Source organism: Trichophyton benhamiae (assembly GCF_000151125.1).
Source record: "Trichophyton benhamiae CBS 112371 chromosome Unknown contig00074.8, whole genome shotgun sequence".
Classification (NCBI taxonomy): Eukaryota; Fungi; Ascomycota; class Eurotiomycetes; order Onygenales; family Arthrodermataceae; genus Trichophyton; species Trichophyton benhamiae.
Genome location: NW_003315102.1, coordinates 1 through 25,609, shown reverse-complemented (window position 1 = coordinate 25,609; position 25,609 = coordinate 1). Strand labels below are relative to the sequence as shown.

The following is a 25,609-nucleotide window of genomic DNA, read 5'->3' as shown; positions in this document are numbered from 1 at the left end:
ATGTTTGTTTGTACCCAACGCAAAAACTCCCCGCTGATGTTGATAAGATATTAAATATTGGTCAAATACAGATGAAACTGTTCTTGTCCAAACATCCATTGAAAACGGCGCTATTCAGTGAAACACTGGGCTCATCTTAAAGATTATTCCTCTGGATCCTTACTTCTCCCTTCCAATGGCCGTCAGCAGGTAATATTGTCGTATCTCCAGTGCTCCGGACTCTCTTCTCATATGCATCCCGTCTCTCTCGTCTGAATGCAGCCAATTCAACTACCACATCTACCATTCGTACCGGAGGCAAAGCCGCTGACGAACTCGAAGTAGAACGTGTCTCGTCTTCGTCAAAGAAACTGAAGTCATTCGCGGCAGCCGCCCATAGATTTTCAGAGTCTAGATCTCCAGTGCTTGATTTGAAAGTGTCTGGCTGGTAGTAGCCTGTAGGGACCCAAGCGGACGAAGATTCTGGTTTTTCAAATTTTTTACCTGGTGAGATCTCCAAGACGATAGCTCGGAGGGCAAAGAGTTCCTTTGCATGTTGCTGTACGGCTTTCGCATGGTACTGGCCTGGGGGGAGGGAGTAATTGGACTCAGCCTGCAGTGAAGCGAGGAGAGCCTCATCTGCACAGGCAGATATGAATTGAGTTATGGAGGAAATAACTGGAGAAGGTGAGGGAACAAATGCCGGGACATCTGTTAGAACTAGGGTTCGGATATGCGCAATGTTGGATGGATGGAGATATATGGATTGATCGGTGTTGGTCTTATAGATGGCAGGTCGCTTCTCTAGAAGCCTTTGGATCATTGATGACTCCTTTCCATCCGTGAGCACACCCTTGAGTAATTCCTTTTTAACATCACCCTGTCTTTTGAGGATAGAATGGTGTATTCTAAGATAAGTAAGGTTCCGGGCAATTGGGCTCTTCAGTTCTGGTATGAGCTTCTCCATTCCGGGGCTGAGAGCTCCAGCATCCAGCACATTCAACCTCTTTGTATGCAAAATGTCTATCAGACCACTCACGGATATTTTATTACCAGAAACATACAGATGAGTAAGGCCAACGTGAGGTAGTTCTTCCAGTGCTGAAAGACCGCTCAGTCTCCTTGTAAAGAGGTCTAGTAGCTGATCACCTAGTTGTTCACTCTGGGTAGAATCAGCAAGTAGAGCTCCAGTCAATGGACCAAAATGTAGGTTTTCACGAATACTGGCTCCATCACCGTCATTCAGCAGGAAACAATGGTTGACCAACATGTTCAGCCCTCTATCAGTGAGACGGTTGTCTCGGATATCAAGCAGCCTGACACGAGTCTGAATTGCCTTTGCTAGGACTTCTATGTCGTCATCCTGCAAGCCTATACCTCGTAGTTTCAGGACCTGTAGCCCTCTCAGCTGGCGCAAGGCGAGGATAGTCCTCGGGTCTCTTGCAGTGGTAGTATGTGACAGATCAAGATATGTCAGGCGCAAGCAGCAGTTCAGCAATGCTACTAGTCCGGCCGGTGTCGCATTCGCCTCACGCTCGGCCAGCAGGAGGCGTGCATTATACTGCTTTCCCTTGCCCAGCGCAACAAGAGACCTGTGATCGAAGAAGGGGAGCCTCGAAAGGAGTAGAGACTGCAGGTTGGGGAGATATTCCAGGAACTCATGCAACCATGTCGGCGGTGGTTCACCATATATCTCTGCCAATGCCGGCGGGAGATGCAAGGTATGCGTGAGCTGCCGTACACAGGGCCGAGATATGTTCAGCACTCTCCTAAATCGCGTGAGGGCGACTTTTCATTTATTCAGTTTCAGTGAATATCAACGGTCTGTCTCTTGCGAGAGAGACGATGGATGGTATGGGTATGCCCACCGTAGACAGCGTCGTTTCTGGCCCCGAAATGCGAGGCCGGCGCACCCCATAAGATGGGAGCGAAGATGCAATGCCATGCTCGGGAGACGAGAGAGGCAGAGCATAGATCTGCTGCAGCGAGGACGAAGGGCGCAATTATCGGCCATGCATCTCGCGTAGTGGCGGATTCGTATGATGGCGGAAAGACGTCTGCCATGGTGAGTCCGGTGAGAGGCAGCGTTTCAGCTGTCACATCTCAGCTTGTCCTATGCTGAGTACGAATGTCACAGCTTTATTCTCGGCTGTTATATATTGATTATTGACCGCAGGATCGAGCATAAGCCGGTAATACAACTGTTTGTTGTTCACAACTGACTGGATGTTGGTTGCCTCCTGTTAGATCCTCCTAACTAACTAGCCCCCCTTAACGTATCACTCACACCGAAAGAACGATCGGATAGCCGTCCAGGTGAATGGGCAAGCAGATGTCTATGCGAGTGCGTCGAGAGTGATATCAAGCTACTTCTCTACTGGCCGAATTTGTTATCACAGTGCGAATCCGGGTTGTCGCCGGGTAACTAATTAACGAACAAACTGCCATCACCAGCCTAAGCTACATGCAACTGATCGTCCAATATAATGCATGCATGGATGTGGGAGGAGAGATGCTGTGCAGGGAGCATGGATGCATATACATATTTATATAATACGGCCATGATGCCCGAGGAAATACCCGAGAACTCTTCACATTCAACATGCCTGTCGATATATAGCCATACCCGCTGCCAGCCATGCATACCAACGGGACTTCAGACAGTGAACAAGCAAGCTCAGGCGGCCAGGAAAACGGCCAGAGTGAACGCTCCAAGTGTCGGGATATCTTTCTCTTCAGCGTCTCAAGGACTCTGTCAAACGTGTTTTGCCGTTTGCTCTCGGCTCAGCCGGGCTGGGTTCAATCAGACTACCATCTCGACAAGGGCTTCTTCCAGGCTCGAGATAAATTCGACTGGGCCCCTCTGGACAAGATAAGCGATGAGCTGCGCCAGGAGTACATAGAGTTAACCAACAAGGGGGTGGAGATACTTCAGAAGGCGAGAGAAGATGCTATTAAGGAGGTACATAATCTATACCCCCAGTCAACAAAGTCAAAAGTCAGCGGACAGACGGGCCATTGATGCTAACGATCAGCAACAGGATAAACACCTCTTTGTGAAGAATCATTCTTTTTTCGTGGTTGAGCCATCAGCCTTGTTGGATGAAGCACAGCGAGGCGAAGAAGTCCCCTCTCTGACTATCGTTCCTAGGCCTTTAGCAGCTGAAGCAGAGGGCAGCATATCAGCTACACCAGCACGAACGAAGACAAACACGACCTTCTTCCCTGACGAGTACCTTTTATTATGGCAGCCGGTGTTTATGATTCGCCATCCCGCGCTCGTCGTTGAATCATGGTACAGGACCGAAACAAGAGTCGTTCCCATCGACGTCAAAGACAGAGTCTGGTCGTATTTGACGTTCCGATATTCTCGCAGCCTATATGACTGGTACGTGGCTAGAGCTACGGAGTCCAATGGCACCAAGATAGCGGCAGACGGTAACAGTGCTTCCTCTCCCTGGCCTATTGTCGTCGATGCGGATGATGTTCTCAGTGGAGAGTGTCTGGCCAAGTTCTGCAGTGCCTGTGGTATGAGTGTGGAACATATCAAGTTTGAATGGGAGGAACTGCCTCTTGAAGCACAGGACGTTTCGAAAAGACATATGAGTTACATGCGTGATCTGTGGGCATCCACGGGCCTCGACCAGTCCAAGTCTTCAAAGGGATTGGATATGGAGGTTCGATATGGGAAGTGGAGAGAGGAGTTTGGGGATAGTGTTGCGGAGGGTTTGTATGAGCGTGTCCGGAGGCTGATGCCAGATTACGAGTATTTGAGGAGAAGAAAAATATAGCCAAGAGACATACAATATAGACGATGGGCAATACAAATGAATAGACGTGAAAAGTCATGAATAGTATCCCCAGCTAACCTATGAAGTATTTTAAATACCAATGCCCAAGTAACCCAGTGAGATGAATAGCCCGCAAGAAAACAACATGATAAAAAGCAAATTGATCAATATAAAGGGGGAGGGGGTCGTCAAGAAAAGAGGAAATAGAAAGGAAAAAGAATACGCAGAACGACCCAGATTTCGTGCCCCCATCATGTTATTAACCCATAATTCCAAGCAGCATGAGAAAGAAAAGAGAAGCAGAAGGAGAAGAAGAGACGAAGCAAGGCAAAAGACAGCCGTAAAGTAAACCTATAACGCTGAGCTACCCATGCTAACGGAGAAGGCGGAAACGGAACGGACGGGGTTGATTCATTCAAAGGATTAATTGGAGTAGGTATGTCCAAGGCGGTTATCGGGGTTCCTGGTATTTTCATATATTTTCTTGTTGTCGGAATAGTCATGGCAAACGTGTTTTCACGGTTTGAGAAGAGGTGGTAGTGGGCGTCTTACATGACATACAGAAGATTGGTATCTAAGGGAACCAGCCAGTGTTAGGTCGAGGGAGGGTTAAAAAAGAGAAGAAAAAAAGGGAGCAAATAAGCAAGCAACGCAACAGCAAGACGGAGAAGAAAAGGGGGAGAGGGAGGGGACAGAACAACTTGAAGAGTGGGTGAGTCTACTGACCAAGGGGGTGGCTGCAGCTCAACTGCGGTTTCTGAGAGTACTTGGAAGCGAGCTCATCGCGAATGCTGTTGAGCAGCTGGACGTAGCTCTGCTGGGGGTTCTTTTTGAGGGCGGTGATAAAGGCCCAGGACATGGCGCCTGTGGCCTGACCGCCGATGGTAGCGTCTGCGCTGGTCTGCACGTCCTTGCTGCCTGACCACATGATGACGTCTGCGGGACTGGTACGGGTCTGACGGGCCTTCTTGAAGCTCTCGTCGCCGCGGGTGGCCTTCTTGAAGAGGTCGACGGCGCCGCTCATCATGCCGCCCATATCGCCGCGAGCATAGGCAGATACAACGCCCAGCAAGCCCTGACCGGCTTCCTTGGCGAGATTGGGCTCCTTGAGCACTCCTTGCGTCGAGTAGATGAATGGAAGGTCGAGGGCGGAGCCAGAGTGGCAGGAGTCGAAGATGGCGGTCAAACGAACGCCAGGAACGAGAGGCTGTACCATGATGCGGTGCATCTCGTCGTCGACGATGTGGCCGGCGGATCTGAAGTCTACGGGGTAAATGACCTCGTCGTTGCCGTCCTCTTCATCTCCGTCCAAGTCTGCCGTCTGACCACCATGGCCTGCATACATATATGGTCAGTAAAACACAGTTGTTAAGTATATTGGGGGGTTAGGTAGGCAGATGTACCTGAATAGTGGAAGAAGAGGGAGTCATTAGCTCTGGCGTCCTTGACAAGCCAATGCATGGCACGCAGGATATTGGCCTTTGTGGGCTGGCTCATGGGGTTCTGCTGGTCGTCTGTGAGGATGACCATGTCCTGTCTAGCGTAGCCGTAGCTCTGGTTCAGGTAGTTGGACATGTTCTTGACGTCGTTGATGCATCCTCGCAGCTGTCCGCGCTGGTTGAAGTAGTTGATTCCGATCAGCAGGGCCTTGCGCTTGCCGGTGCAGTTGGAGTACTGGAAGTTGTATCCCTGGGGGGCTCCATGGCCGAAGGAGACGGGGTTGTTGGGCGGCGGCGGGGGACCCTGGCCATACGTATTCTGGTAGTCTAGCAATCGTCGTTAGCCGTTTGCAACCAAACCAGGGAGAAAGAGAGAGGGAAACAGAGAAGCCTTACTGGGACGTCCGTTCTGCATCTGCCCGCTGTTGGGAGGCGGTCCATGGCCGTAGCCGTGATGCTGTTGCTGCTGCTGCCCGTGGTCCTGCAGAGAATCCGACCGTCAGCGAAACCACCTCCTTCACCCTGTTGATTCCCTTGATCCCGAGGGCTCCTTTCAGACCCTCCGTTCCTCGCACTGTCGGCACTGCATGAGACCTACTTGGTATCTGTACTGCGGCTGGGGGGACGGCGGTGCCTGGCCGTAGCCGCCTGGCGGGGGAGCATGAGGCTGCGGCGAGTGCGAGGGTTGCCCGTACGGCGGCTGCTGGTACGGCTGCTGTCCGTAGCCGTGTTGCCTGTTCTCGTCAGCGTCCCGCTTCTCTCGCTGTCTGCCTATCTCTGTCTGCCTGTCTGAATGGGTATGCTCACTGGTACTGCTGTGGTGGTGGTGCCCCGTATCCTCCCTGGTTGTAGCCGTGCTGCTGCGGCGGTGGCTGGTCGTAGCCCTGCTGGGGGCCGCCCGGGTACGCTCCTGGATAGTAGGACATGCTCGACGGCGAAGATGAGGGCGAAGAAGGCGAAGACGATGCTGGTGGGCTTTCTGGCGAGAGAGAAGAGTCGCGAGCTGCTGCTGCAGAGAAGAGGGCTGGGGGGGGAAGAGTGCGAGACGCCGGTGGAGGGGCGCAGCAAGGGGTCGTCCGACTAACTAGCGAGCTAAAGCGGGCGCGAGTGACGATTTAAATCCAACGACTGGGGACTTCGGGCTCGCAGACGCTCCGGTGGACAGACAGCGAGGTCGCTACTGAGATGGAGAGACGGCGACGGCGACGGTGATGGTGCTCTCGCAGGCTCGCGAAGGACGAGATGAAGGGGGAAAAAGCAAAGAAGATGAAAATTTCTCCTGCGCTGCCGATTTTTACGAGGATCAGAAATCTACGAGACAGAATGGGGACCGCTCTACGGAGTACATGGGACAGGAGGCCGGACAGCTTGTTTTTTCGTCTTCGTCGTCTTCTTCTTCTTCTTCTTCTTCTTCTTCTTCTCAGCTTCTGTCTGGCGATTACTTATCATCGCATGGGGTGTTGCTCCCTGTCCTTCCGCTGCTTCTCCAGACACGCATATCAGCCACAGCCAGCGCCCTTGCTGGCCGGAGGATGGACTGATTAGTGCATGGAAGAGGCTGTCCGTCCTGTCCGTCCTAAGTTGATGCAGAGCAACTCGAGTTGTGTCACGGAAGAGTTGTTGTGCGTTGACTTTTTGATAGATATTAAAATCCTATGCTGTCTTCTATTATTGGTAGCAAAGAAAAGTCCAGGCGTTTTTTCTTCTTCTTCATCTGTGCCATGCGTACTCCGTAATGCAAGAATGCATGCAGCTCGTCATCTTCTGCTTCTCGTGCTTGTTGTTTCTTCTTTTTCTTCTTCTTATTTTTTTTATTATTTTTTTTTAACTTCATCGACGGGGCATTCCGCGGCCGCGGCCTCCTCGTAGCACTCGCTGGGCGGCGCCTTGCGGTAGGGCCTGGGGAGGCCCCTGTGGCTGGGCTGACTCTTCGTTTTCTATCAGACGTCAGTAGAGTAAGACATAGCATATAGATGTAGACAGGGGGGAAGAAAGAGGAGGAGGGGGGGGGGAGGGGAAAGACGTACTGATGGTTTCGTCGACAGAGAGAATGAGACAGGCAGCCTCGACGGCCGACTGGATGGCATTGACCTTGACCAGACTCGGCTCCCAGACAAAGGCCTTCATGTTGTCTCGCACGCCCTCGCGGTCAAAGTCGACGCCGGCCCAGACGTTGCCCTTCTTGTGCTCGACTCTCAGTTGGTTGAGAATGTCCGTGGCATCGAAGCCGGCGTTGTCGCACAGCTGTCGGGGGATCACCTCCAGGGCCTTTGCAAACGCCTTGACGACGGCCTGCTGCTTGTGCGGGACGTTCACGTCGGCATACCGGTGGATGTAGCCGGACAGGTCCATCTCGGTTGCACCGCCGCCGGCCACGACGTTGGTGTTCCGTAGCGCCCGCTTGACGATCATGATGGCGTCGTGCAGACTGCGTTCGGCTTCGGCAATGAACTGCTCTGCTCCACCGCGCAGGATCAGAGTGCATGTTTTGGCTCCAGGGCACTCGGAGAAGATGTTGAAGCGCTCGCCACCGATCTGGCGCTCCTCGAAACTACCACACTCGCCCAGGTGGTGCTCCTGGATGTCGCTGCAGGTAGACTGTGTCGAGGCACCGGTGGCCTTGTTCACTCGCTCCATGTCGTCGGATGACACTCGCCCGGCACAGAATATGTCTCTGTCCGCAAAGTATCTAACTTCGTTAATACCGGGGCCGTTCATCAGGACAGAGAGAGGGTTAGGGTTAAAAAAAGTAAATGAAAAAAAGACATACTGTGTTGCAAGGTCACCGATAGGGAGCTTGCTAAGGACAACCTTGGCTCCGGTCTTGTAGAGAGCCTCGAGCTTGTTGAAGATGATCTGCCACTCCGCGTCGACGATGGCCTGGTACTCCGATACCTGTTCGACCCTGACCTCTGCATTGTCCTTCTCGCTCTTCAGCTCCAGCTCAACATTCAAGCAAACAATCTTTGGGTTCTTGAACGACTTGGGCTGCTGCTCAAACCCAGCATAAGAGAACGTCTTCTTGAACGCAACGCCGTTGATGAACTGCGAGTCCTGCAGCGCTCCTCCGGTAATCTTCTTGACCCCAATCAGCTTCTCGTTCAGGTCGTCCTGGTCCAGCGACAGGACGGCATCCACAACCACTGCATCACATCAGTTAGCTCAGTCACTGCCTGCATGGTTTTTTTTTTTCCATCGTCATGTCCAAAAGTAAAAGATAACGCACTCTTTGTGAAAAAGTCCGAATTCCGCTTGATCAGCTTGCTGTTCATCGCTGTGCCCGCCAGTCGCCGCAAAGTCTCAATCTTCTTCGCCTCTCCGCCAGCAGCGTCCTTCATATCAATTGCAATCTCCTTGATCCGGTTGATGCACATGGCACTCGCCTTCCTCAATCCCTTTATAATCGTCTGAGCACTTACATCCTGCTCCACTAGGTCACGCACTTCTCGTAGGATTTCACCTGCTAGCACAACCACGGAGGTCGTCCCATCGCCTACTTCTGCGTCCTGGGATCGTGCAATGTCGGTCAGGATGCGGGCTGCGGGGTGGACAATATCGAGCAGCTGTTACGGTCAGCAGTCAGCACGAAGCCCTTGTAGACGTCTCATTCCTAAACAACTAGAGCATCTCCTTACCTTCATTACCGTTGCTCCATCGTTTGTGATTGTCTGCTTGCCGTTGGTGTCTACCAGTAATAGGTCCCCGCCATAGGGGCCTAGCGTGCTCTTGATAGTGTTCTGTACCGCAACACAGGCGTTGATATTCGAGAGAATCTGTCCCTTGCCCTGCGAGGCATCCGTTCCTGCATATCAAACACCCATCGTAAGCTTAGAACAGTCACATTCGTGCTGGAGCAAACGTGTGATAGTAGAGGGGGGGGCAGAGGCGTAGAAAAACTTACCCTCCTTCAAAACGATGATTGTGGGTGTTTGGCCCGCGAACGCCATTGCAGCGGTTCAAATTCAAAACAAATAGAATAAGCAAGTACGTATTCCTCGGGATAGATAGCTTGGGGGAAATGTCTCTCCTTTCCCGCTGTCTCTCTCTGTTTAATTTGCAGAAGGTGGCCCGTAGTGGTGTTCAGCGGTTTAGTATTTTGATAGCTTTTCGCTGTGGCTCTTTTTTTTTGCTTTTTTCCCCCGTGCTGTGTCAGCAACTTCAGCCGCCAAACAATCTTTCCCCTTTTATCTTACAACATACAAATCTCGACAGCAATATTGAATAGGCTACGATGGAAGAAAAGGTATATATATTGGAAGATAGTCTATCCGTCTAAAGTGCTCGTAAAAGTCATCATAGATCCACAGCAGCTGTACATATATATCGTCCATCAGTGCTACGGGTTGATTTGCTTGCTCAGTTCTCAAAGTGATTCTGGTCGTCTCTTCCTCCAAAGGCAACGGTAAGCAGGTCTGCCTGAAACTGGGCATCGTTCTGTAGCCGCGTTGCCTCTGCGAGCCTCATGGATTGGTCTCGCATGCCCACGCCAACACCGACGTCAACATCAACGTCAACTCCTACTCCGGCACCGACGCCTACATCTACGCCTACGCCGGCGTGCGACGCCATCAGATCGTCGTCTTCAACCACCTGATAGCTGCCTGTGTGGTCATGATGGTGGTGTTCGTGGTGGTGGTGATCATGGTCATGATGCTGCATGGGGGAATGATCGAAGTCGTGGGTCAAGGCGTGATGAGGATCGTGTGCACCGTCCGTTTCATACGGACTCACTCCCACGCCAACATTGACGCCATTATGGTGCTGAAATGGAGGGAGATGGTGGTGTATGTCATCCATTATCTGAGGATCGAGCGGTATATCAGCGTAGTCCGCCATCCCCCCAGCGTGAATAAGAGGAGTAGTGTGAGAGTGGGTGTTGTGAGGATGTGGGTGGGGTGTAGGACTGAAGGTTTCCTCCTTGGAGTACTGGTGAACTGCTGCGGACACGCTTGTGAGTTGTTGGTCAGGCTGGGTGGGGGTAAAGGCGTTAGAAGGAGGTATATCAAAAGTGTTAGCCCTAGGAGTTGGCGATGGCTTCTCCCGTTTGAATGGCAAGGTATTGGTTTCAGAATTGCTGTTTGTATGAGAACTGAGTTGGATGCCGTTGGCACCGTTCATAGGTGCTTTGGGGCCTTCCTTGCATTGTGGGCAGTTCTTGATGGCCATGCTAACGGTCTCCTTGATCCGAACCCAATGATATTTTAACGCAATAGTAGCCGTTGTCTTGTTGATACCACCATGCTGCTGCTGGTGTATCCTACGAGCTATCTCATACTGCTGTTGCGGATCGGAGACAACCTCCTTATCCTTCAGCATCAGCTTCTCTGGCTCGCCCTTCTCGCCACCTACAAGCTTATAGTGGGTAGCTGCACTGCGTAGACGGCTCTTCTCAGCCCTATCTGCGCCGCTCGGGTACTTGGAATGTTTCAAGTAATATCTGATCTTGTCGAATCTTTCTTCAGAGACAAAGTCTTCTCCCTCTGGACCGAGATCCCGGCCGTATATTATTGCATCAATAAGCTGGCCTGGGTATGATCGTAGATTGCCACAGCCTGGTATTCTGCCTACTCGCTTGAAGCCCAACGCGTCCCATATTCGACAGGAGGCTACGTTGGTTTCGTAAACCAGATTGAACACGGCATATGTGTATCCCTAAGCAGACGAAAACAAAGTAACGAGAAGCAGATCAAAAGGTTAGCAACGTTATATCACCGTCAAAGCTTAAAATATATCTTGCTTGAAACATTGCTGAGCTCAATGCTCACCATCTGTGGTGCCCACTCCAGGTAGCATTCACCCATCAGCCGGCCTACACCGCGGTTTCTTGAGGCATCCGTCACCAGGAAGGCACCGTTACATATATGACTACTTCTTCCAGGGTAATTTGGCTTGATATTAAAGCTGCCCAGGCATATCTTCCCCCAGTCGGCGCCAATAGCTTCTAAAGACTGTACATGACCAACGGTTGGCACGTCTCCGAGCAGCATGACCGCCGTGAAATGGGAGAACCAGTCTGTGCCAAACTCCGCCAGGCTCAATGGGTTTATAAAGGGGTACGTGTCGCCCTTCTCGATCTCCTTGTTCAGCTGGTCGCACAGGTACGCCAGCAGAGAACGGGGGACCTCCTGTGCCGACGAGAAGGGGATTAGCGTCGCCGCCGTCACTCGGTCTCGCAGCGTCACCTGTCTCGGCAAGATTGCGGGAGGCAACTGGGGACTGCCGTTGCTGCCACTGCTGCCAGCACCCGGGCCACTGGCGGGTGTTACCGAGGTGGCTGCAGGGTCATGGAACGCTCCCGCGGAAGTCCCGGGCGAGGTGCGGTATACCGGGCTCCCTACCGGATCGTCGCCAGCGGGCCCAACACTGACAGCAGGCATGCTTCAGCCTTTCACACTATCTTTTTCCCCCTTTGCCGAGTCAGATATATAGATCCTTGTCCAGTCCTGTCTTCGCCCCTGGCCCGAACGACGCCTGTACCTGTCACGAGACCATCAGCCTTAATCAGCCCCAACTGGCTCAGCCTTTTATGTTCCAAAAAAATTCTGCATCCAAAGAGGAGAAAAGGACCAAACTCGAAAATTTCTTCCACCGACAGGAAGCGTATCGCGGCGGCAGACTCGCAGGCTCTGGCTGCTACCCACCCAAGGGCTCACCCGCGAACAGAACAGGCCTCCCTAACTGTGGAACTGGCGGTGCAAGGGGTCCTTTACCTGGGGCTGGGGGGGGGGGGTACGCACTCTCAAGAACGGCTTCGTACTTTGCAGAACGCGGGGAGTTTTTTGCAGCAGGAACGAAAAGGCGGAAAAAGGAGCGCGAGGACGATTTTCTTGGCGGCGCTACGGGTTATAGTAAATCCGTATGAGTAAGCTACCTAATGGCTTAGGTAAGGTGATGTGATGTTGATAGGCAGGCTTGGCTCATGCCCGTCGCTGTTTCTCGCGCTGGAGGGCCTTGATGCCGGTTCGATCGGTCGCGATGGTTGCGTTGATGATGCGGTCAAAGGCGGCGTCGCTCTCGTTGCCATCGTCGCTGTCGCTCTCCTCGTTGCAGGCGTCTTTCGCGGCTGTCACACCTGCTGGCGACGGTACTACTGCAGGTCCAGTCGCTTTTGCGTCTGGCTCGCGGTCAGGGGAAGAAGCGGTGCCAGCAAACGGCTTGGACATGAGTATCTTTCGCCGGATCTCTGCCATCTCTTCCTCATCGTCATCTTCCTCCTCTGACTCCGGGAATGGATTGTCTCTCTGTAGAGCATTCCGCGGGATCCCATCTTCGTCCTCGTCGTCATCATCATCGCCTTCTTCGTTCCCCTCCTCATTTTCCTCGTCTTCGGAATCCGAAAGAAAGGCCTGCCTGTTTGTATTCCCCGTAGTCCACATATCGTCTGGCCCTTTCCCTTCTCGGTTCTCCGCGTATTCCTTCTCGATCTTCGCCAGCCACTTCTCCTCAGCGGCCTTGATGTCTGCTTCTGTCTCACAAGCTGCATACCGCTTAAACAGCTGCGAGTTGATCTCTAGAAACGGCTGGCCGTAACGGAAGTGCTGTAACACCTCTTCAGCCCAGTCTTCGTGTCCACAGATCATGAAAGTCGCAGCCAGTGCTTCAACGCAGTTCAACCGCCACGGTTTGCCATAGTTCACCGTGTTTGCTGCCACAAGGTAAGGCACTGTATCCCAACAGTATATTAGCATTGAATCCAGGCCGCCGTCACACGGGATATCACGCACGCAATCTCTCTGTCTTTCCGCCAATTTTTGACCAAGGTACTTCGCTCACTCGTACCCATGAACACTCCACCACGGCTGCACCATACTGCTCGAGCAACGGCTTGTCAGCAGGGGAAAGGGTCTGCTTTGCATTCGGCCTATGTTTTGTTCCTTTTCATCAGCCGTGTCCCGTCATGATGTACAGTCTTGGGTAGTTACATACGATATTACCACGCCCGGAAACTTATGTCCTATACCCAGATCGCGCATATATCCAAGCTGCATCAATCGTTTGCCGGAACATTTCTTCGGGTCGCAGTGTCCCAGATCCCAGCAGGCAGCTTGAAAGGGCGCGCGAGGCCGTTTTCCGTGCTCATCTACTCCATCTTTGATCACTGGTCGTCGGTAGTCACCCCGCTTGCTCTTGCGGGACATCGTGTCTTTTTTATGTCGAACCATCCTGAATTAACGACGGTAGTCTATCGGCAAGGAGCACTGTCTTCCGCCTTCTGGAAGTCCTTGTATCTCAGGGCAACTGCTCTCTATGAAACTAGTTTAACAAAACTAATCTGCTTCTTCAACTATTCATGTCAATGTTAAGGCTGATTATAGAACTTTAAGCCTCCCGGGATTTGCCTGTCACGTGAGCCTCTGCTGATTAAGGCTCCTGAGCGAGAGCTAACATTGAAGAAGAAAATGTACTCGGAAAGCAAAGCATTAGGGCTTGGGTTGTATTATGCCCGTCTCTACTCTGTTTTCCACTTTCCCCTTCATCGAATAACGGCGATGATGCGCAGGTTTGTTGAATGCGGCCCGTCACGGACTTAACTAGGGCTTAGGTCTTGGACTTTTGAACTTCCGGATTTTCCGTCAGTTGACCCTTGGATGCAAATCTATCCTTAGGCTTCCCCAGCCCTCACCAGGTTCAATTCCATGTTTTGTGTCCCCTACTCCCCTCAATTTCCATTTCATTTGCTGGTACTTTATCAGAATTAAAAGCATTGGTTAAGTACTAGGTAGTTCTATGCAACAAATTATACCCTTAGCACCGCAGCGGGATCTACATGATTCCTCTTCTACGCGACAGTACTGGAGCCCGCATGTTACAACGCTCATCACAGGCCAAATCCTTGTTTACTAGGCACTTCCTGGATGACTGAGGCTATAACATAGGGTGATCCCCGCAAAGATAACTATAAGATCGCCAATGACTTCGGATACTTGATGCAAATGAGTAAAGGTCATTGCATTTTACTTTGCCAAAAGCCTTCCATCAATAAGGTACTGATAGTACCAATCACACTAATTAAATATGCGAGTATGGTCGTCATTCATCTCCGGCTAATACTGCGCATTCGCGTGAATCATGGCCAGGCTAAATTTAGCCCTCCCTAGCAAGCTCAGCACACTATATGAGTCTTCATGCTGGGTGGCAATGAACAAGTTTTTAGGTGTACTTCAAAGGTCAACATGAAGTCTCTCAAATTGATATCCAGAGCCAAGAACGTCCTAAGTACAACTAGCATGTGAGCTCAAACAGGGTTAATCACCGAGGTTGGATTATCTACAACGGCACTAATGCATGCATGTCGATCAAGCCATCGCTGCATACAAATATCCTGACTGCTTTCTCGAAAGAGTTGAAGAATGACCATCCATCAGCTCTGAGCAGATTTTCTGTACTATCCCTGACTCTCGTTGCGAATCTAAGACACATAATATCAAATTAAATATTGGACGAGGAACTTCAAGGATGAAACAGAATGTTGGCTTAAGCGATCTCTCTATCCCTTGGATGTACCGAAAAGACAAACTTCGCAAGGGTCAAATGTAGTTGAGGACCCTCTGGGTGAAAGACAACCTGAACCTAGGAAGGCTAGTGAATGCCGATTCTCCTGTTAAATGGCTAGCACAGCTAACGGTCCATTCACGACTGGGCAATCGGCTATCAAAGCCGGTGCTTAGCTATATATCATATGATGCTAGAAAATATAGCCTGAAAGGCATTGTGAATGTCATTCGTGTCCGGAGAAGCACGTATATTTCATATAAGAAATTGTATCAATGAACTCACTCCATTCTCGAGACTATTTCGAATGGCTCTCAGTCATACTCCTCCCTGGCGAGAGTATAACCATGGGCGTCTATCATATCTATTCAACTAGATAATCCTCTAGGCAGAAATATAGAGTGGTTAATCAAGCCGCATATCTATTCTGGGTACCGCTAGCCATTGACACCGGATCCTGATTCTCGGTTTAGAACGTTAACAATTGCTGCACTTACGGAAATTGCATAGAAATGGGTAACAGTTCAGGCTATAGGGGTCTATATACTTCAGATTGTCAATATTATTTTCCCTGATGGCTCGTCGAAAGTCCTTACCTAGTCGACGGCTAGCTACATTAACTATCAAAAGGGCGAAAAAAAAAAAAAAAAAAACCAAGTGTTCTTATCAACCTAGCTCAGTAATAATCTAATGTCACTCTAAGGGCTCAGGGGGAAGCGTTCTCGAGAGCAGTTGTCGGATTATAAGATAATCGAGGATGTTATACTCGAATAACGCCGCGGCAAGAAGCGCGCATCGGCTAAGTTGCGCTAGCTGACGAGTTAACTTGTTAAACTCGTTGACTAAACTAACTAGTTAGCTTGCAGGGGCTGAAGCCAGCCAATCGGCGGCCAAGAAACCAGACACAACTTCTTGCTGCTTCCGTCGGCTTCACAATCTGGCAACTTCGCGGGAGAATTGGAGGGAGAACACAGACCACAGAACAAGTTCCAGGCTGGCGCAGTGAGCCATGCACGTACACCTGGGACACTCGGACTTCCGCTGGTATTTATCTGCATATCCCCCATAGATCCCAGCCACACAATGCACATCGGCTGGTGCTCGGTCTTTGCAGGCGGCCAAATTCCAAGGAATCAATATGGACGAGCCTCTATCGCGAGCATGTTTAGCCTAAGGCCGGAGTTGCACTGGTGACGTTAACTATGTCAATCTTTCTCCCCTTTCTTCGAATTTTGATCTCCAGGGCGTACGTAAAACCTGTGGAATATCATAGTACAGGCCTCTTATACTGTCGATCATGCTCCGTTCCCAATACTGATATACAAAGCACGAAGCTGATCACCGCGTGAAATGGGAAGGTTAGCCTGCAGTAGGCAACGGGGGGAAAGGGGAAGAAAGGGACGAAAGACTATCATCCAGTTTTGTTCTCGCCTTTCGTTTCTTTTCTTGTTTGGTAACTAATGAGCTCTGACTCTGCGGATGTCCCATCGTGTAACAGAGCCGCGCGACTCATTGGAGTGGTGGAGGACAGAGAAATAGCCTGGTTGGCTCATTTTTCCTTCAGAGTTGGAGAGTTGCAAATAGCGGGTGGTATATACTCCAGGCACAGAGCTCAGATATAATAAATGGGCGCTCACGTTCAACACGTCGTCATGGTCGCATGACGGATACCCTGGGGATTGACATCCATTGCGCATCAAAAGGCGATTCCCCTGTTTTCCTGGTGGCCGACTGCATATATAAGTGAAATGCCAGCGTCCCTCTGTGTTCCAAGTGTCTTGTCGCTCCCCAACGGATAGCAGTGACAGCACGCCAATTCTCCTACACCATGACATCCATGATCAAAACTCTTCTCTTTACAATGGCCCTTTTCGCCTCAATTGTGTCCTCATCTCTTCTCAGCGCTCCCAGATTTCCTAAGAGATGCATATGTGAACCTCCTACGGAGCTTCCTGGAGTCAAGTTTATCCCTTATCGAAGGAATCCCATGAGTCCTATCCGTTATGTCCAGTGTTTTGCTGTAGGCAGTTCCTGCAATTTTGACTCCGACTGCCCTAAACCTTCTGAGGATCACTGCGCCGCTCTCGCAAAGACCGAAAGACGCGTTGTTCCTGCCTCGTCGATATGCATAAGTGGACTCTGCCGTGTGAAGGATGCCCTGTGGAATGACTCTTGCGATTGTCACACAGGATGTAGCAAGCACCATGATTTGGCTTGCGTGGAGGGAAAGTGTACCCCAAGCAAGTGTACTCCTTGTGGGGAGAGGCCGCAGCTCATTAAATGCTGCCCCCCGGGAGTGATGGGGCATGACGGTACATGTGTCTGCAAGGCTTCAATGACCGATTTTTGACATTTCACATCGGAGACTTCATGGTCTAGCAAAAAAGTATCTTACACTCTTCGATGGCTTCTATCGAGGGAGGCCGGGCATGAGAAGGTCGGCATGGGGTCCGACCGAGCGAGTGAGAGAGTGAATGGGACACTGGATAACTTTGCCGGCAATCAATATGAAATGAATATTCAATTGTTGCCGGTGACTGGGTTTATGTTATGTACTATGATACCATGGCGTTGGCTTTTCCTTTTTCTTTTTTCCTTTTTTTTTTTTTTTTTTTTTTTTTTTTTTTTTTTTTTTTTTTTTTTTTTTTGCAATTTACATTCTCTCCCCGTTGAACATCCTGGCCGATGCATCGGGTTGAAGAAACGCGTAAGGATTTATACTGGGATTTTATTTTTTCTTCGGTCATGTATCGTACGACCCCGATTGATACCATATGTGTTTAATGCTAATGTACTCCGTAGCCTGTACTCCGCAGAGTTGAATGCATGCATACGACAGATGTCAAGCGTACATCTCTCAGCCACGAGGCGTAATAAAAAGAGAAGAAAAGGACGAATTCTCGACAACTAGTGCAGAAAAATAACCATAGAATAACTAATGTGACATAACTCCAGGCAGTCGCCCTTCTATCTAATGAATGAGCAGCCTTTCTATGTACGATACCCTATATCTTATATTATAACACATCGATGCATCAAATAGAGCAGAGAGGATTACACCTAGGCCCTCTCTGCCACACACTGCCAGCCTACCCTATGAGCTAGCGTATTTTTGAGCTAACCTAGTAGAAGCATGCAGGACTCAAAGGCGGACAGCCTTAGGTAGTTCATCTCCTGAACGCAACCGTACCACCCTGCATTCCAGCTATATAACAACAATTCCCAGGACATCAAATATAAGCATTTTGCCAGGATGTGAGCGTAAAACTAAGTTACAACACTGATACTTGATGGGGATATAGCCAGTGATTGATCCTAGAAGAGCCGGAATGTGTTGCAGACATGATAACAAAACCGGTGGTGAGTCATTAGGGACTTAACTAGTCAACTGACTTGGGAGGCATCTGGATCAGAAAAACACCCTTTGCTCCTTTGTCAAGTATAACTGGTTATTGGCTTGGTATTCTTTTGTTATACCGATATATCACATCCTGTACGGAGTACTCGGCACATCTTTCAACTGACACCTTGAGCCAAGCTTATTCTAGGATCAATCGGAGCCCCATCCCCTAGCCCTTTCCTTCTTCATGCCTTAAGCTTTGTTGAGACACCCAATATTCTATCGAACGGTTCAGTTGAGGACCCGCGGGGCCAGCGTACCATGGAATTTCCTGATACATCCTGCTGTGGCCACCAAAGACCCGGTACTACCCGGCACCATGTTGCTAACCACGGTTTGCTGGGTATCATAAACCATGGATTAAAGGTGACTACTTATAGTGAATGACATAACGATGACGAGGAGATGCAACGGTGAGGCTGGTAGGGAGGCCGGGGGCAAGGTCGGGGGCGAGGTTGGGTCGAACGGGCATCCCCCAGCCTGAACAGCAAGAGCGACCTCGCAGAATAGCAAAGAAGCTATGACGGCGGCGGGCTGGTAGTATCCTTGGCTGTCTTTTGCATGTCTAGACAGCTTGAACCTGCGCCTTTCAACAGAACACTTAGCTCGCTCTGTGGGAGTTACTGGACAGGCTGGGCAAGGAACGGGTTGGCATGGAGCCAGCCATCGCAGGCACAAATATGAATGGCTCTGACAGAACGAAAGGAGCACTGTTAGACGGTATCGGAGCCTTGGTCCGTTATTTCGACCAGTGCTGGGATATACACAATCAACCATTCGTAGATTTGATCTTCCTTGGCTGTCGATGGGTAGTGATCATAGCTGGCGTTGATGGGCTGCCCCTTTACTATGACGTCGAACTTCACCTAAGCGCTGGCTTTTGTTCTATAGACGCTTAGTTAATTATCAGGTGTATTCACAAGTAAGAATGCATACTGAAATAGACGAAGAAAGTAGTCCTGGTCACAAAGGTGAAGAGCGTGATGGTTCTTAGCCTCGACATGGCCCAGATAGGGATTCAAACGGGAGCAAAGTGTCTACCCTCAGCCTACTGACGTATTTTATTAGAAGTAGATATGATTGAAAGTAGGATATATATATACCTTGAATAAAGAAATACTCAACAATTGCATCAAGTTTCCATAATTCATTATTGCCAGGGACGGGATATTATTATATTTTGCTCTAGAAGACTCTCCTCGCACTAGAATCAACGAGATGAAATGATGCAGGGCAATTATTGCTCTAGAGAGACAGCATAGACCGCAATGAAGATGCGTCGGCCTGTTCCATCCACCCCCGCCGGGAGATAAGATACCTCGGCCAGGCATACAGCTTTCTACCGGGGCCGCCAGAGCGAATTGAAAATAATACTGAAAATAGTATCGAACATTGAACTGCATGCGAGTCGTTCGCTGCTTTTATAGCTGTAACCTGCTGACTAAGCACCAATAACTTGTCAGTTATGGCCCGCGATGATGAAGATGACTGAGGATGATGAAGACGAAGTCGAGGATGAGGCTGACGAGCTTCGAGAAGAGACAGCCGGTAGAAGAGTGTATATAAATGTAGGCACAAGGCAGTAGTTCTCCGTATCTGCGTCTGCTTTGCCCTGGCAGGCCGCTCTAAGGAGGCCGAAACGCTGCGGCCAAGCCTGAACTAACTAGTAGTTAGTTAGTTAGTTAGTTAGGCAGTTGACAAAGCCGACCTCGACTTGGTGATAGCTTCACGCAGATAACTAGCCAGGAAGATAGAACGGCTTCTGGCCTCAGCGCTAATGTGACTTCTGCCCTCCCGACACTCGACCTTCTCTACTGCGTCTTTTAAGAAACCGACAACCTGGAGGCGACGTCAGCTCGGATGGCGGCCAGGGACCGCTTCAGCGCCTACCTGGAGCCACCCGCACAGTCGACGCTGCAGCGGTATATCCGTACGTTCTCTCCCTCGCGCCGGTGCACCCGGGTGTCTTTGCTGCTTCCTGCCCAAGAGTGAAGATGGCTGCTGACCGAGTGACTTGGACCAGATAATGCGTGCGATCCCCAGAACTACGAACCGAACCTGGCCCTCAACCTGGAGGTGGTGGATTTGATCAATACAAAGAGGGGAAACGCGTGAGTGCAGCAGTCCAGCCGTTCGCGCTGGATTTACTTCTCTATTTTCAATGGGATGAAGTCCTAATAAGATGCCAATGGTAAAGGCCTCGCGAAGCAGCAATGACCATAGTCCAGTTGATAAACTCCCGGAATGCGAATGTTGCGATGCTAGCCCTCGCTGTATGCTCCTACCGTTTACCCCCCCTTTCCCCCTTTAGCATCTCAGGAGGTATACGAGGCTGACTGCTTGGCCACTCTGATGTTCTTTATACTGCCTAGTTGCTCGACATATGCGTCAAAAACTGCGGATACCCGTTTCATCTCCAGATCAGCACAAAAGAGTTCCTGAACGAACTCGTTCGAAGATTTCCCGAACGACCGCCTATTCGACCATCGAGAGCGCAACAGAGGATCCTCGAATCGATTGAAGAATGGAGACAGACGATATGTCAGACCTCAAGATACAAGGATGACCTCGGATTCATCCGTGACATGCACCGTCTTCTCCTCTACAAGGGTTATATGTTTCCTGAAATCCGTCGTGAAGATGCTGCCGTTCTGAACCCAAGCGATGTATGTTGGTCCTCCTTCAGTTGCTACGTACCTTTAGCTCAACAGTCTATGCTGGTACTAATGATGCACACCATATAGAATCTCCAATCTGCCGAGGAGATGGAAGAAGAAGAGAAGATCGCTCAGTCCGCAAAACTGCAAGAGCTGATACGAAGAGGGAACCCGGATGACCTTCGAGAAGCCAACAGACTGATGAAAATAATGGCAGGCTATGATACTCGACATCGGACGGACTATCGAGCAAAGGCGGCAGAAGAGGTCTCGAGGGTTCAGGAGAAGGCTAAGCTTCTTGAAGAGATGCTGGAGAATTTTAAGCCTGGAGACAAGTTATCAGAAGGAGACGTTTATGAGGTGCGTGTTGGCTGTCATCAGGAAGAGGAATGAGACAGATACTTACCTGACTTACACAGGAACTGGCCAGCGCTCTTCAAAATGCACATCCTAAAATACAAAAAATGTGTGAGGATGAGTCTGAAGACAACGAGGCTGTATCGAAACTATTAGAAATAAACGATAGTATACACCGAACGGTGCAAAGATATAAGCTGATTAAGGCCGGAGATGTAACTGCGGCATCCAACATACCTAAAGGTACTCTGGGGACGAGTACGGGCGTTAAAAAGAATGCTGCCAACGAACTATCTTTGATTGATTTTGGAGGCGAGGAAGAGCAGGTATCTGCTGCTTCCAACGGTAGTACAGCCCTTAATCCCCCTGCTGCTTCCACGCTTGAGGGTGACTTACTGGGCCTTTCCTTCCAAGACGAACCTCAGGGCCAGGGAAGTGTTGCACTCCCTCTAGGACCAGCTGAAGGTGAGTGATAACTTCCATACTTCCGTCCACTCTCACAGCACTGCTGCTTACCACTGAAGAAGGCTCTTCATCGGCTTCCCTTGCGAAGTCGCCATCAATACCTTCTACTTCAACGCCTACGCCTAGACCATCTGACCCATTTGCTGCTATTACGTCGGGAGGGTCAAGGACATCATCACCGTTTAATAAACTACAGAGCTCAGCTTCTTCAAACGCCGCATCTTCGTCATTACTAGATTTAGGCCAGCTAGCATCTGGGCCACCAGCCCCAACCCTACATGCACCATATTCGCCCCAACAATCCAGCCAGTCCAAACAAGTGACGCCAGCCCAGACATCTGACGCAGATGACGAATGGACCTTCTCATCTGCTCTTCCAGAGGAAACTCTACCCTCACAGAATACCATCGAAGTTCTCAACGCCACCATAGGAATAAAAATGCAGGTGAAACGCTTTCCTGGTGAGAACAAAATACATGGCCTTGTGTCATTCTCTAACAATACCCCTCACGCTATTTCAGAACTCCATTTCCAAATCGCCATTGAAAAGGTACAAGAAGCCGCCTCCCTGTTTCTGTTTTCTTGCTTGACATTAACCAACAACCCATGGGCGTAAGACGTATTTGGATGACTATCAGCTAACGACATGTTTCCTCTCTTTTACACTTTTGCAGGCTTATTCTCTACAGCTCCGGCCTCAGTCCGGCAGAGATATTGCGCCATATCAGAAGATTGGAGTTCAGCAGCAGCTCCAAATGGACGGAGTCCAGCCAGGCAAGGGAAACACGGTCAGGCTTCGGTATAAAGTGTCCTACAAGGTTGGACAGGAATTAAATGAGAGTGATGGATTGGTGCCATCGTTAGGTATCTCGTAGAAAAAATCGGGCTAGGGAGGCGGGCTACGTTTCTGCAGAATATATACCGCCTCGTGATTGACCTTGCTTTCCAGCCGCTATCTTCACCATTTGTATATATCGGGTCCACGGAAAAAAACGCCGAGGGTACTTTACTGGGGCCATATAGTTGCACAGCTACGCTTTTAACGCTTTTAACGTAATTCCTGTCTTTTTGGCACTGCTACTTTTCTCGGTGAGAGTGTTTTGAGAATATTTATGACGCTCCCTGGACGCATATTTGTCGATATATGTATGGCCATACGTCTCAACTCTGGATAGTGGTTGACAGGAACCAGTCTTTTAACTTGTTGGGGTAAACACACTGCACTGCCCCCTTTCCCTGCACTTGTAATCTGGCAACTTAGAAAGAAAATCTAGCGGTAGTTACCCAATATGAAACCACCTGAGACCAGAACGAGCGAAGCTCGATGTGTGTATGTAGCCTGTAACACGGGGAGCGTTTCAAGAGGCGCGGCCAGTCTCCACTTAGTTAAAATAGTTAGCTTGTTACGCGCGCTAGTGGCTCGCGGGCTAGCCGGCACTAGCTAATTTAGCCGCTCGTTACCGCGATAGAGTTCAGCTCGAGACAACGTCATGCGCTCCTTCTGCGCTCCTTCCTATAACGATACCACAGCATCCATGATGCGTATAGAGCTTGCTCTAAATATACCAACACGGTACCGTGGATCAAATGCCTGGATACTTGGCTAATACCACGCTACGGCTACAGTACAGCGCTTGCAGCCCCGCGGCCTCTGAGATCTGGTAATTCTCACCAGAAACGGTGGTATTGGCAACTCAGTGCAAGATGACACCCTGGTCCACTATTCTACCTAAGCCACGCAAAACAAACATCGTGGTAGAGCCCTGGTATATCACATACTTTTGGCCATGTTGCAGGCTCTGTGGTGGAAGTCCTGACGCAAAAGGGGCTCGGCCCAACGTCATGGCGATAACTCGCTTCTTTGCTTCTGGGGATACATTGTTATCCAGTCACCCAGGTGCGGTGGAATGGGATACGCAGTCGGCCTCATGTGCTATTGTAGACTACCCGTGTTTGGATATGTGTGTCCCCGTCACCTTCAAGCCCCAAGTAATTTCACATGGATCGTGAACATGCTAGGTAGACGCTTTGAGGGAGGCTGCGATGCGGTGGCCAGGATATTATAGGGGAAGAAACCACGATATATTTTATCTCTTCTTCGCGATGGAACTTTACTCATGATATCCTTCTCTTCAACGACTCTGGCCCAGAAGGTTTTCTTCTCTGCAGAGCGAGAGACTCCATTTCTCTCACCTGTCGATGCCATGGCTACGCTCTTTCCCTCCCGTACTGCCCAGAAACACCGGTACGCATTTTCGTAGGGGAGGGGTATGACGACAATATCTTAGGATTCACGGCTAGCGATAGTTCAACAGCCCCAACACTTCACCGCCTCGAAGATTCTCGTGGTTTTGGGTAGAAGCTGTGGCGTCTTATCTAGCCACGCCATATGACATACTGAGGTGAGTCACTCTATACAGTGATTTGCCCCGTGATGTCATGGCTATTACGCCTATAAAAGGAAGGAATTCCTCAGGAATTTGTCCCTTCCTCTTCTCTCTCTTTTTTTTTTTTTTTTTTCTCATCCTACACACCGTCGTTCTGAAGCTCGATAATATCGACAGTATTCATTGTGAGAATTATCTATCAGGACATACCAGCCTCTATATCTTCTCTTAATATCGAAATTTGTTACACTAGGCTCTCGGCCTCCCAACCTCGTTTTAAATCTCCGTTGGAATCCTCTCCCTTCCGCCTGGTTTCATATATCGGATATACCAGAAGTGAGTCACACAGCTGGCAACGCACAATATTATATCTCACGTAACTAGATATTAACTTGACTGCAGCACAATGGAAGGAGATTTCTGCTTTGACGACTACATAAGGACCTGGTCACCTTCGCCGCCTCCCCAGGATTCCCAGGTTGGACTACACAACTCATCCGCCAACCCGGACGAAGACCATCCTACCAGCCAGGCCACCGATCCCCAGGTTGGACTACACAACTCATCCGCCAACCCGGACGAAGATCATCCTACCAGCCAGGCTACCGATCCCCAGCCTCCTATCAGCCAGGCCGCCGATCCCCAGGTTGGACTACACGGCGACTACGTCGACTCGGCCCAGGGCCTTCCTATTACCCAGGCCACCGATTCCCAGCCTCCTACCAGCCAGGCTGCCGATCCCCAGGTTGGACTACACGGCGGCTACGTCGACTCGGCCCAGGGCCTTTATATTACCCAGGCCACCGATCCCCAGCCTACTATCAGCCAGGCTAACAATCCCCAGCCTCCTATCAGCCAGGCTACCAATCCCCAGGTTGGGCCACACAACTCATCCGCCAACTTGGCCCAGAATCCTCCTATCACCGCAGTCATCGCCGGTCTACACCAAGCGTGGTTGGCGAGGTACCGCTCTCACGAATCTGAATTCAGAAGAGCACACAATTCCAGAGAAAGGTGAGCCATCATACTTTGCTTCCTTTATTATTTACTAGTGTTCAGAACATTAAACTAACATTCCCACTTTTCAGGGCCTTCATCTGTGCCTCACGCAGAACGGGCAGGGACATTTCTATTCGGATGCAGTCAGCCAGAAATGCCTCGAAATGCCACTATTTTAATACCGGACGCTGGTTCAAATTCAACGAGGACGACGTCAGAAACTGCAGGGACTTCAATACCACTTTTGAGCTTCCTGGCTACTGGGATGAAGAAATTCAACCGCCTACAACCTGGAACTCCACTTGGCCACCACCGAAGTATGCGACTGATTGGGATATGAAGCCTGCGCTTCCTCCGCCCATTCCATATGAAGGTTTTCAAAAAACGCAAGTCAAACCGGAGAATGTTGTACTGGCTGTCCGCGGTGGAAACCCCCGTCCCACTGGGCCACCTCCGGGTTATGAATTCGGATAAAGCCCCTACACCACAGCGCCCCAACGGCCATTAACTATCACACACTCAACATCCTATAACTCGTGCTTTGGCTACCTCTTCTGGCTGTCTTGGCTCTTTTCTGTGATTGATTCTCTTTGTGGATTTCTCTTCTCTATTTATCTTTTATTTTTTTTTTTTTATTTTTTTT

General features: G+C 50.1%; 12 protein-coding genes across 12 annotated transcripts; 6 read left to right on the top strand and 6 right to left on the bottom strand.

Annotated features, from left to right (window-relative positions):
* Positions 1-136: 136 nt before the first annotated feature.
* Positions 137-2,043, bottom strand: ARB_00012 (Leucine Rich Repeat domain protein; the record flags this gene model as incomplete). The annotated part of the gene is made up of 2 exons (XM_003013519.1): positions 137-1,674; positions 1,848-2,043. The coding sequence occupies 2 exons, from the start codon at positions 2,041-2,043 to the stop codon at positions 137-139; spliced, it is 1,734 nt and encodes a 577-aa protein (XP_003013565.1).
* A 574-nt stretch (positions 2,044-2,617) lies between these two features.
* On the top strand, positions 2,618-4,119 carry ARB_00011 (uncharacterized protein; the record flags this gene model as incomplete). Its single annotated transcript, XM_003013518.1, has 3 exons — positions 2,618-2,941; positions 2,979-3,709; positions 3,900-4,119. 3 exons carry the CDS (start codon positions 2,618-2,620, stop codon positions 4,117-4,119), a joined length of 1,275 nt encoding a protein of 424 aa, XP_003013564.1.
* Positions 4,120-4,488: 369 nt separating this feature from the next.
* ARB_00010 (metacaspase CasB) lies at positions 4,489-5,624 on the bottom strand (the record flags this gene model as incomplete). The annotated part of the gene is made up of 3 exons (XM_003013517.1): positions 4,489-5,105; positions 5,174-5,536; positions 5,606-5,624. The coding sequence occupies 3 exons, from the start codon at positions 5,622-5,624 to the stop codon at positions 4,489-4,491; spliced, it is 999 nt and encodes a 332-aa protein (XP_003013563.1).
* A 509-nt stretch (positions 5,625-6,133) lies between these two features.
* On the top strand, positions 6,134-6,328 carry ARB_00009 (uncharacterized protein; the record flags this gene model as incomplete). The annotated part of the gene is made up of 1 exon (XM_003013516.1): positions 6,134-6,328. One exon carries the CDS (start codon positions 6,134-6,136, stop codon positions 6,326-6,328), a length of 195 nt encoding a protein of 64 aa, XP_003013562.1.
* A 92-nt stretch (positions 6,329-6,420) lies between these two features.
* ARB_00008 (uncharacterized protein) lies at positions 6,421-6,750 on the top strand (the record flags this gene model as incomplete). Its single annotated transcript, XM_003013515.1, has 1 exon — positions 6,421-6,750. The coding sequence occupies one exon, from the start codon at positions 6,421-6,423 to the stop codon at positions 6,748-6,750; it is 330 nt and encodes a 109-aa protein (XP_003013561.1).
* A 104-nt stretch (positions 6,751-6,854) lies between these two features.
* On the bottom strand, positions 6,855-7,043 carry ARB_00007 (uncharacterized protein; the record flags this gene model as incomplete). The annotated part of the gene is made up of 1 exon (XM_003013514.1): positions 6,855-7,043. The coding sequence occupies one exon, from the start codon at positions 7,041-7,043 to the stop codon at positions 6,855-6,857; it is 189 nt and encodes a 62-aa protein (XP_003013560.1).
* A 113-nt stretch (positions 7,044-7,156) lies between these two features.
* ARB_00006 (uncharacterized protein) lies at positions 7,157-9,156 on the bottom strand (the record flags this gene model as incomplete). Its single annotated transcript, XM_003013513.1, has 4 exons — positions 7,157-8,352; positions 8,436-8,772; positions 8,845-9,011; positions 9,111-9,156. 4 exons carry the CDS (start codon positions 9,154-9,156, stop codon positions 7,157-7,159), a joined length of 1,746 nt encoding a protein of 581 aa, XP_003013559.1.
* A 409-nt stretch (positions 9,157-9,565) lies between these two features.
* Positions 9,566-11,586, bottom strand: ARB_00005 (acetyltransferase, GNAT family, putative; the record flags this gene model as incomplete). Its single annotated transcript, XM_003013512.1, has 2 exons — positions 9,566-10,861; positions 10,975-11,586. 2 exons carry the CDS (start codon positions 11,584-11,586, stop codon positions 9,566-9,568), a joined length of 1,908 nt encoding a protein of 635 aa, XP_003013558.1.
* A 540-nt stretch (positions 11,587-12,126) lies between these two features.
* Positions 12,127-12,897, bottom strand: ARB_00004 (uncharacterized protein; the record flags this gene model as incomplete). Its single annotated transcript, XM_003013511.1, has 1 exon — positions 12,127-12,897. One exon carries the CDS (start codon positions 12,895-12,897, stop codon positions 12,127-12,129), a length of 771 nt encoding a protein of 256 aa, XP_003013557.1.
* A 7,417-nt stretch (positions 12,898-20,314) lies between these two features.
* ARB_00003 (uncharacterized protein) lies at positions 20,315-22,196 on the top strand (the record flags this gene model as incomplete). Its single annotated transcript, XM_003013510.1, has 5 exons — positions 20,315-20,374; positions 20,474-20,767; positions 20,846-21,118; positions 21,178-21,580; positions 21,619-22,196. 5 exons carry the CDS (start codon positions 20,315-20,317, stop codon positions 22,194-22,196), a joined length of 1,608 nt encoding a protein of 535 aa, XP_003013556.1.
* Positions 22,197-23,284: 1,088 nt separating this feature from the next.
* On the top strand, positions 23,285-24,199 carry ARB_00002 (uncharacterized protein; the record flags this gene model as incomplete). The annotated part of the gene is made up of 3 exons (XM_003013509.1): positions 23,285-23,569; positions 23,647-23,825; positions 24,001-24,199. 3 exons carry the CDS (start codon positions 23,285-23,287, stop codon positions 24,197-24,199), a joined length of 663 nt encoding a protein of 220 aa, XP_003013555.1.
* A 174-nt stretch (positions 24,200-24,373) lies between these two features.
* On the top strand, positions 24,374-25,440 carry ARB_00001 (uncharacterized protein; the record flags this gene model as incomplete). Its single annotated transcript, XM_003013508.1, has 2 exons — positions 24,374-24,981; positions 25,020-25,440. 2 exons carry the CDS (start codon positions 24,374-24,376, stop codon positions 25,438-25,440), a joined length of 1,029 nt encoding a protein of 342 aa, XP_003013554.1.
* Between the last annotated feature and the right edge of the window lie 169 nt (positions 25,441-25,609).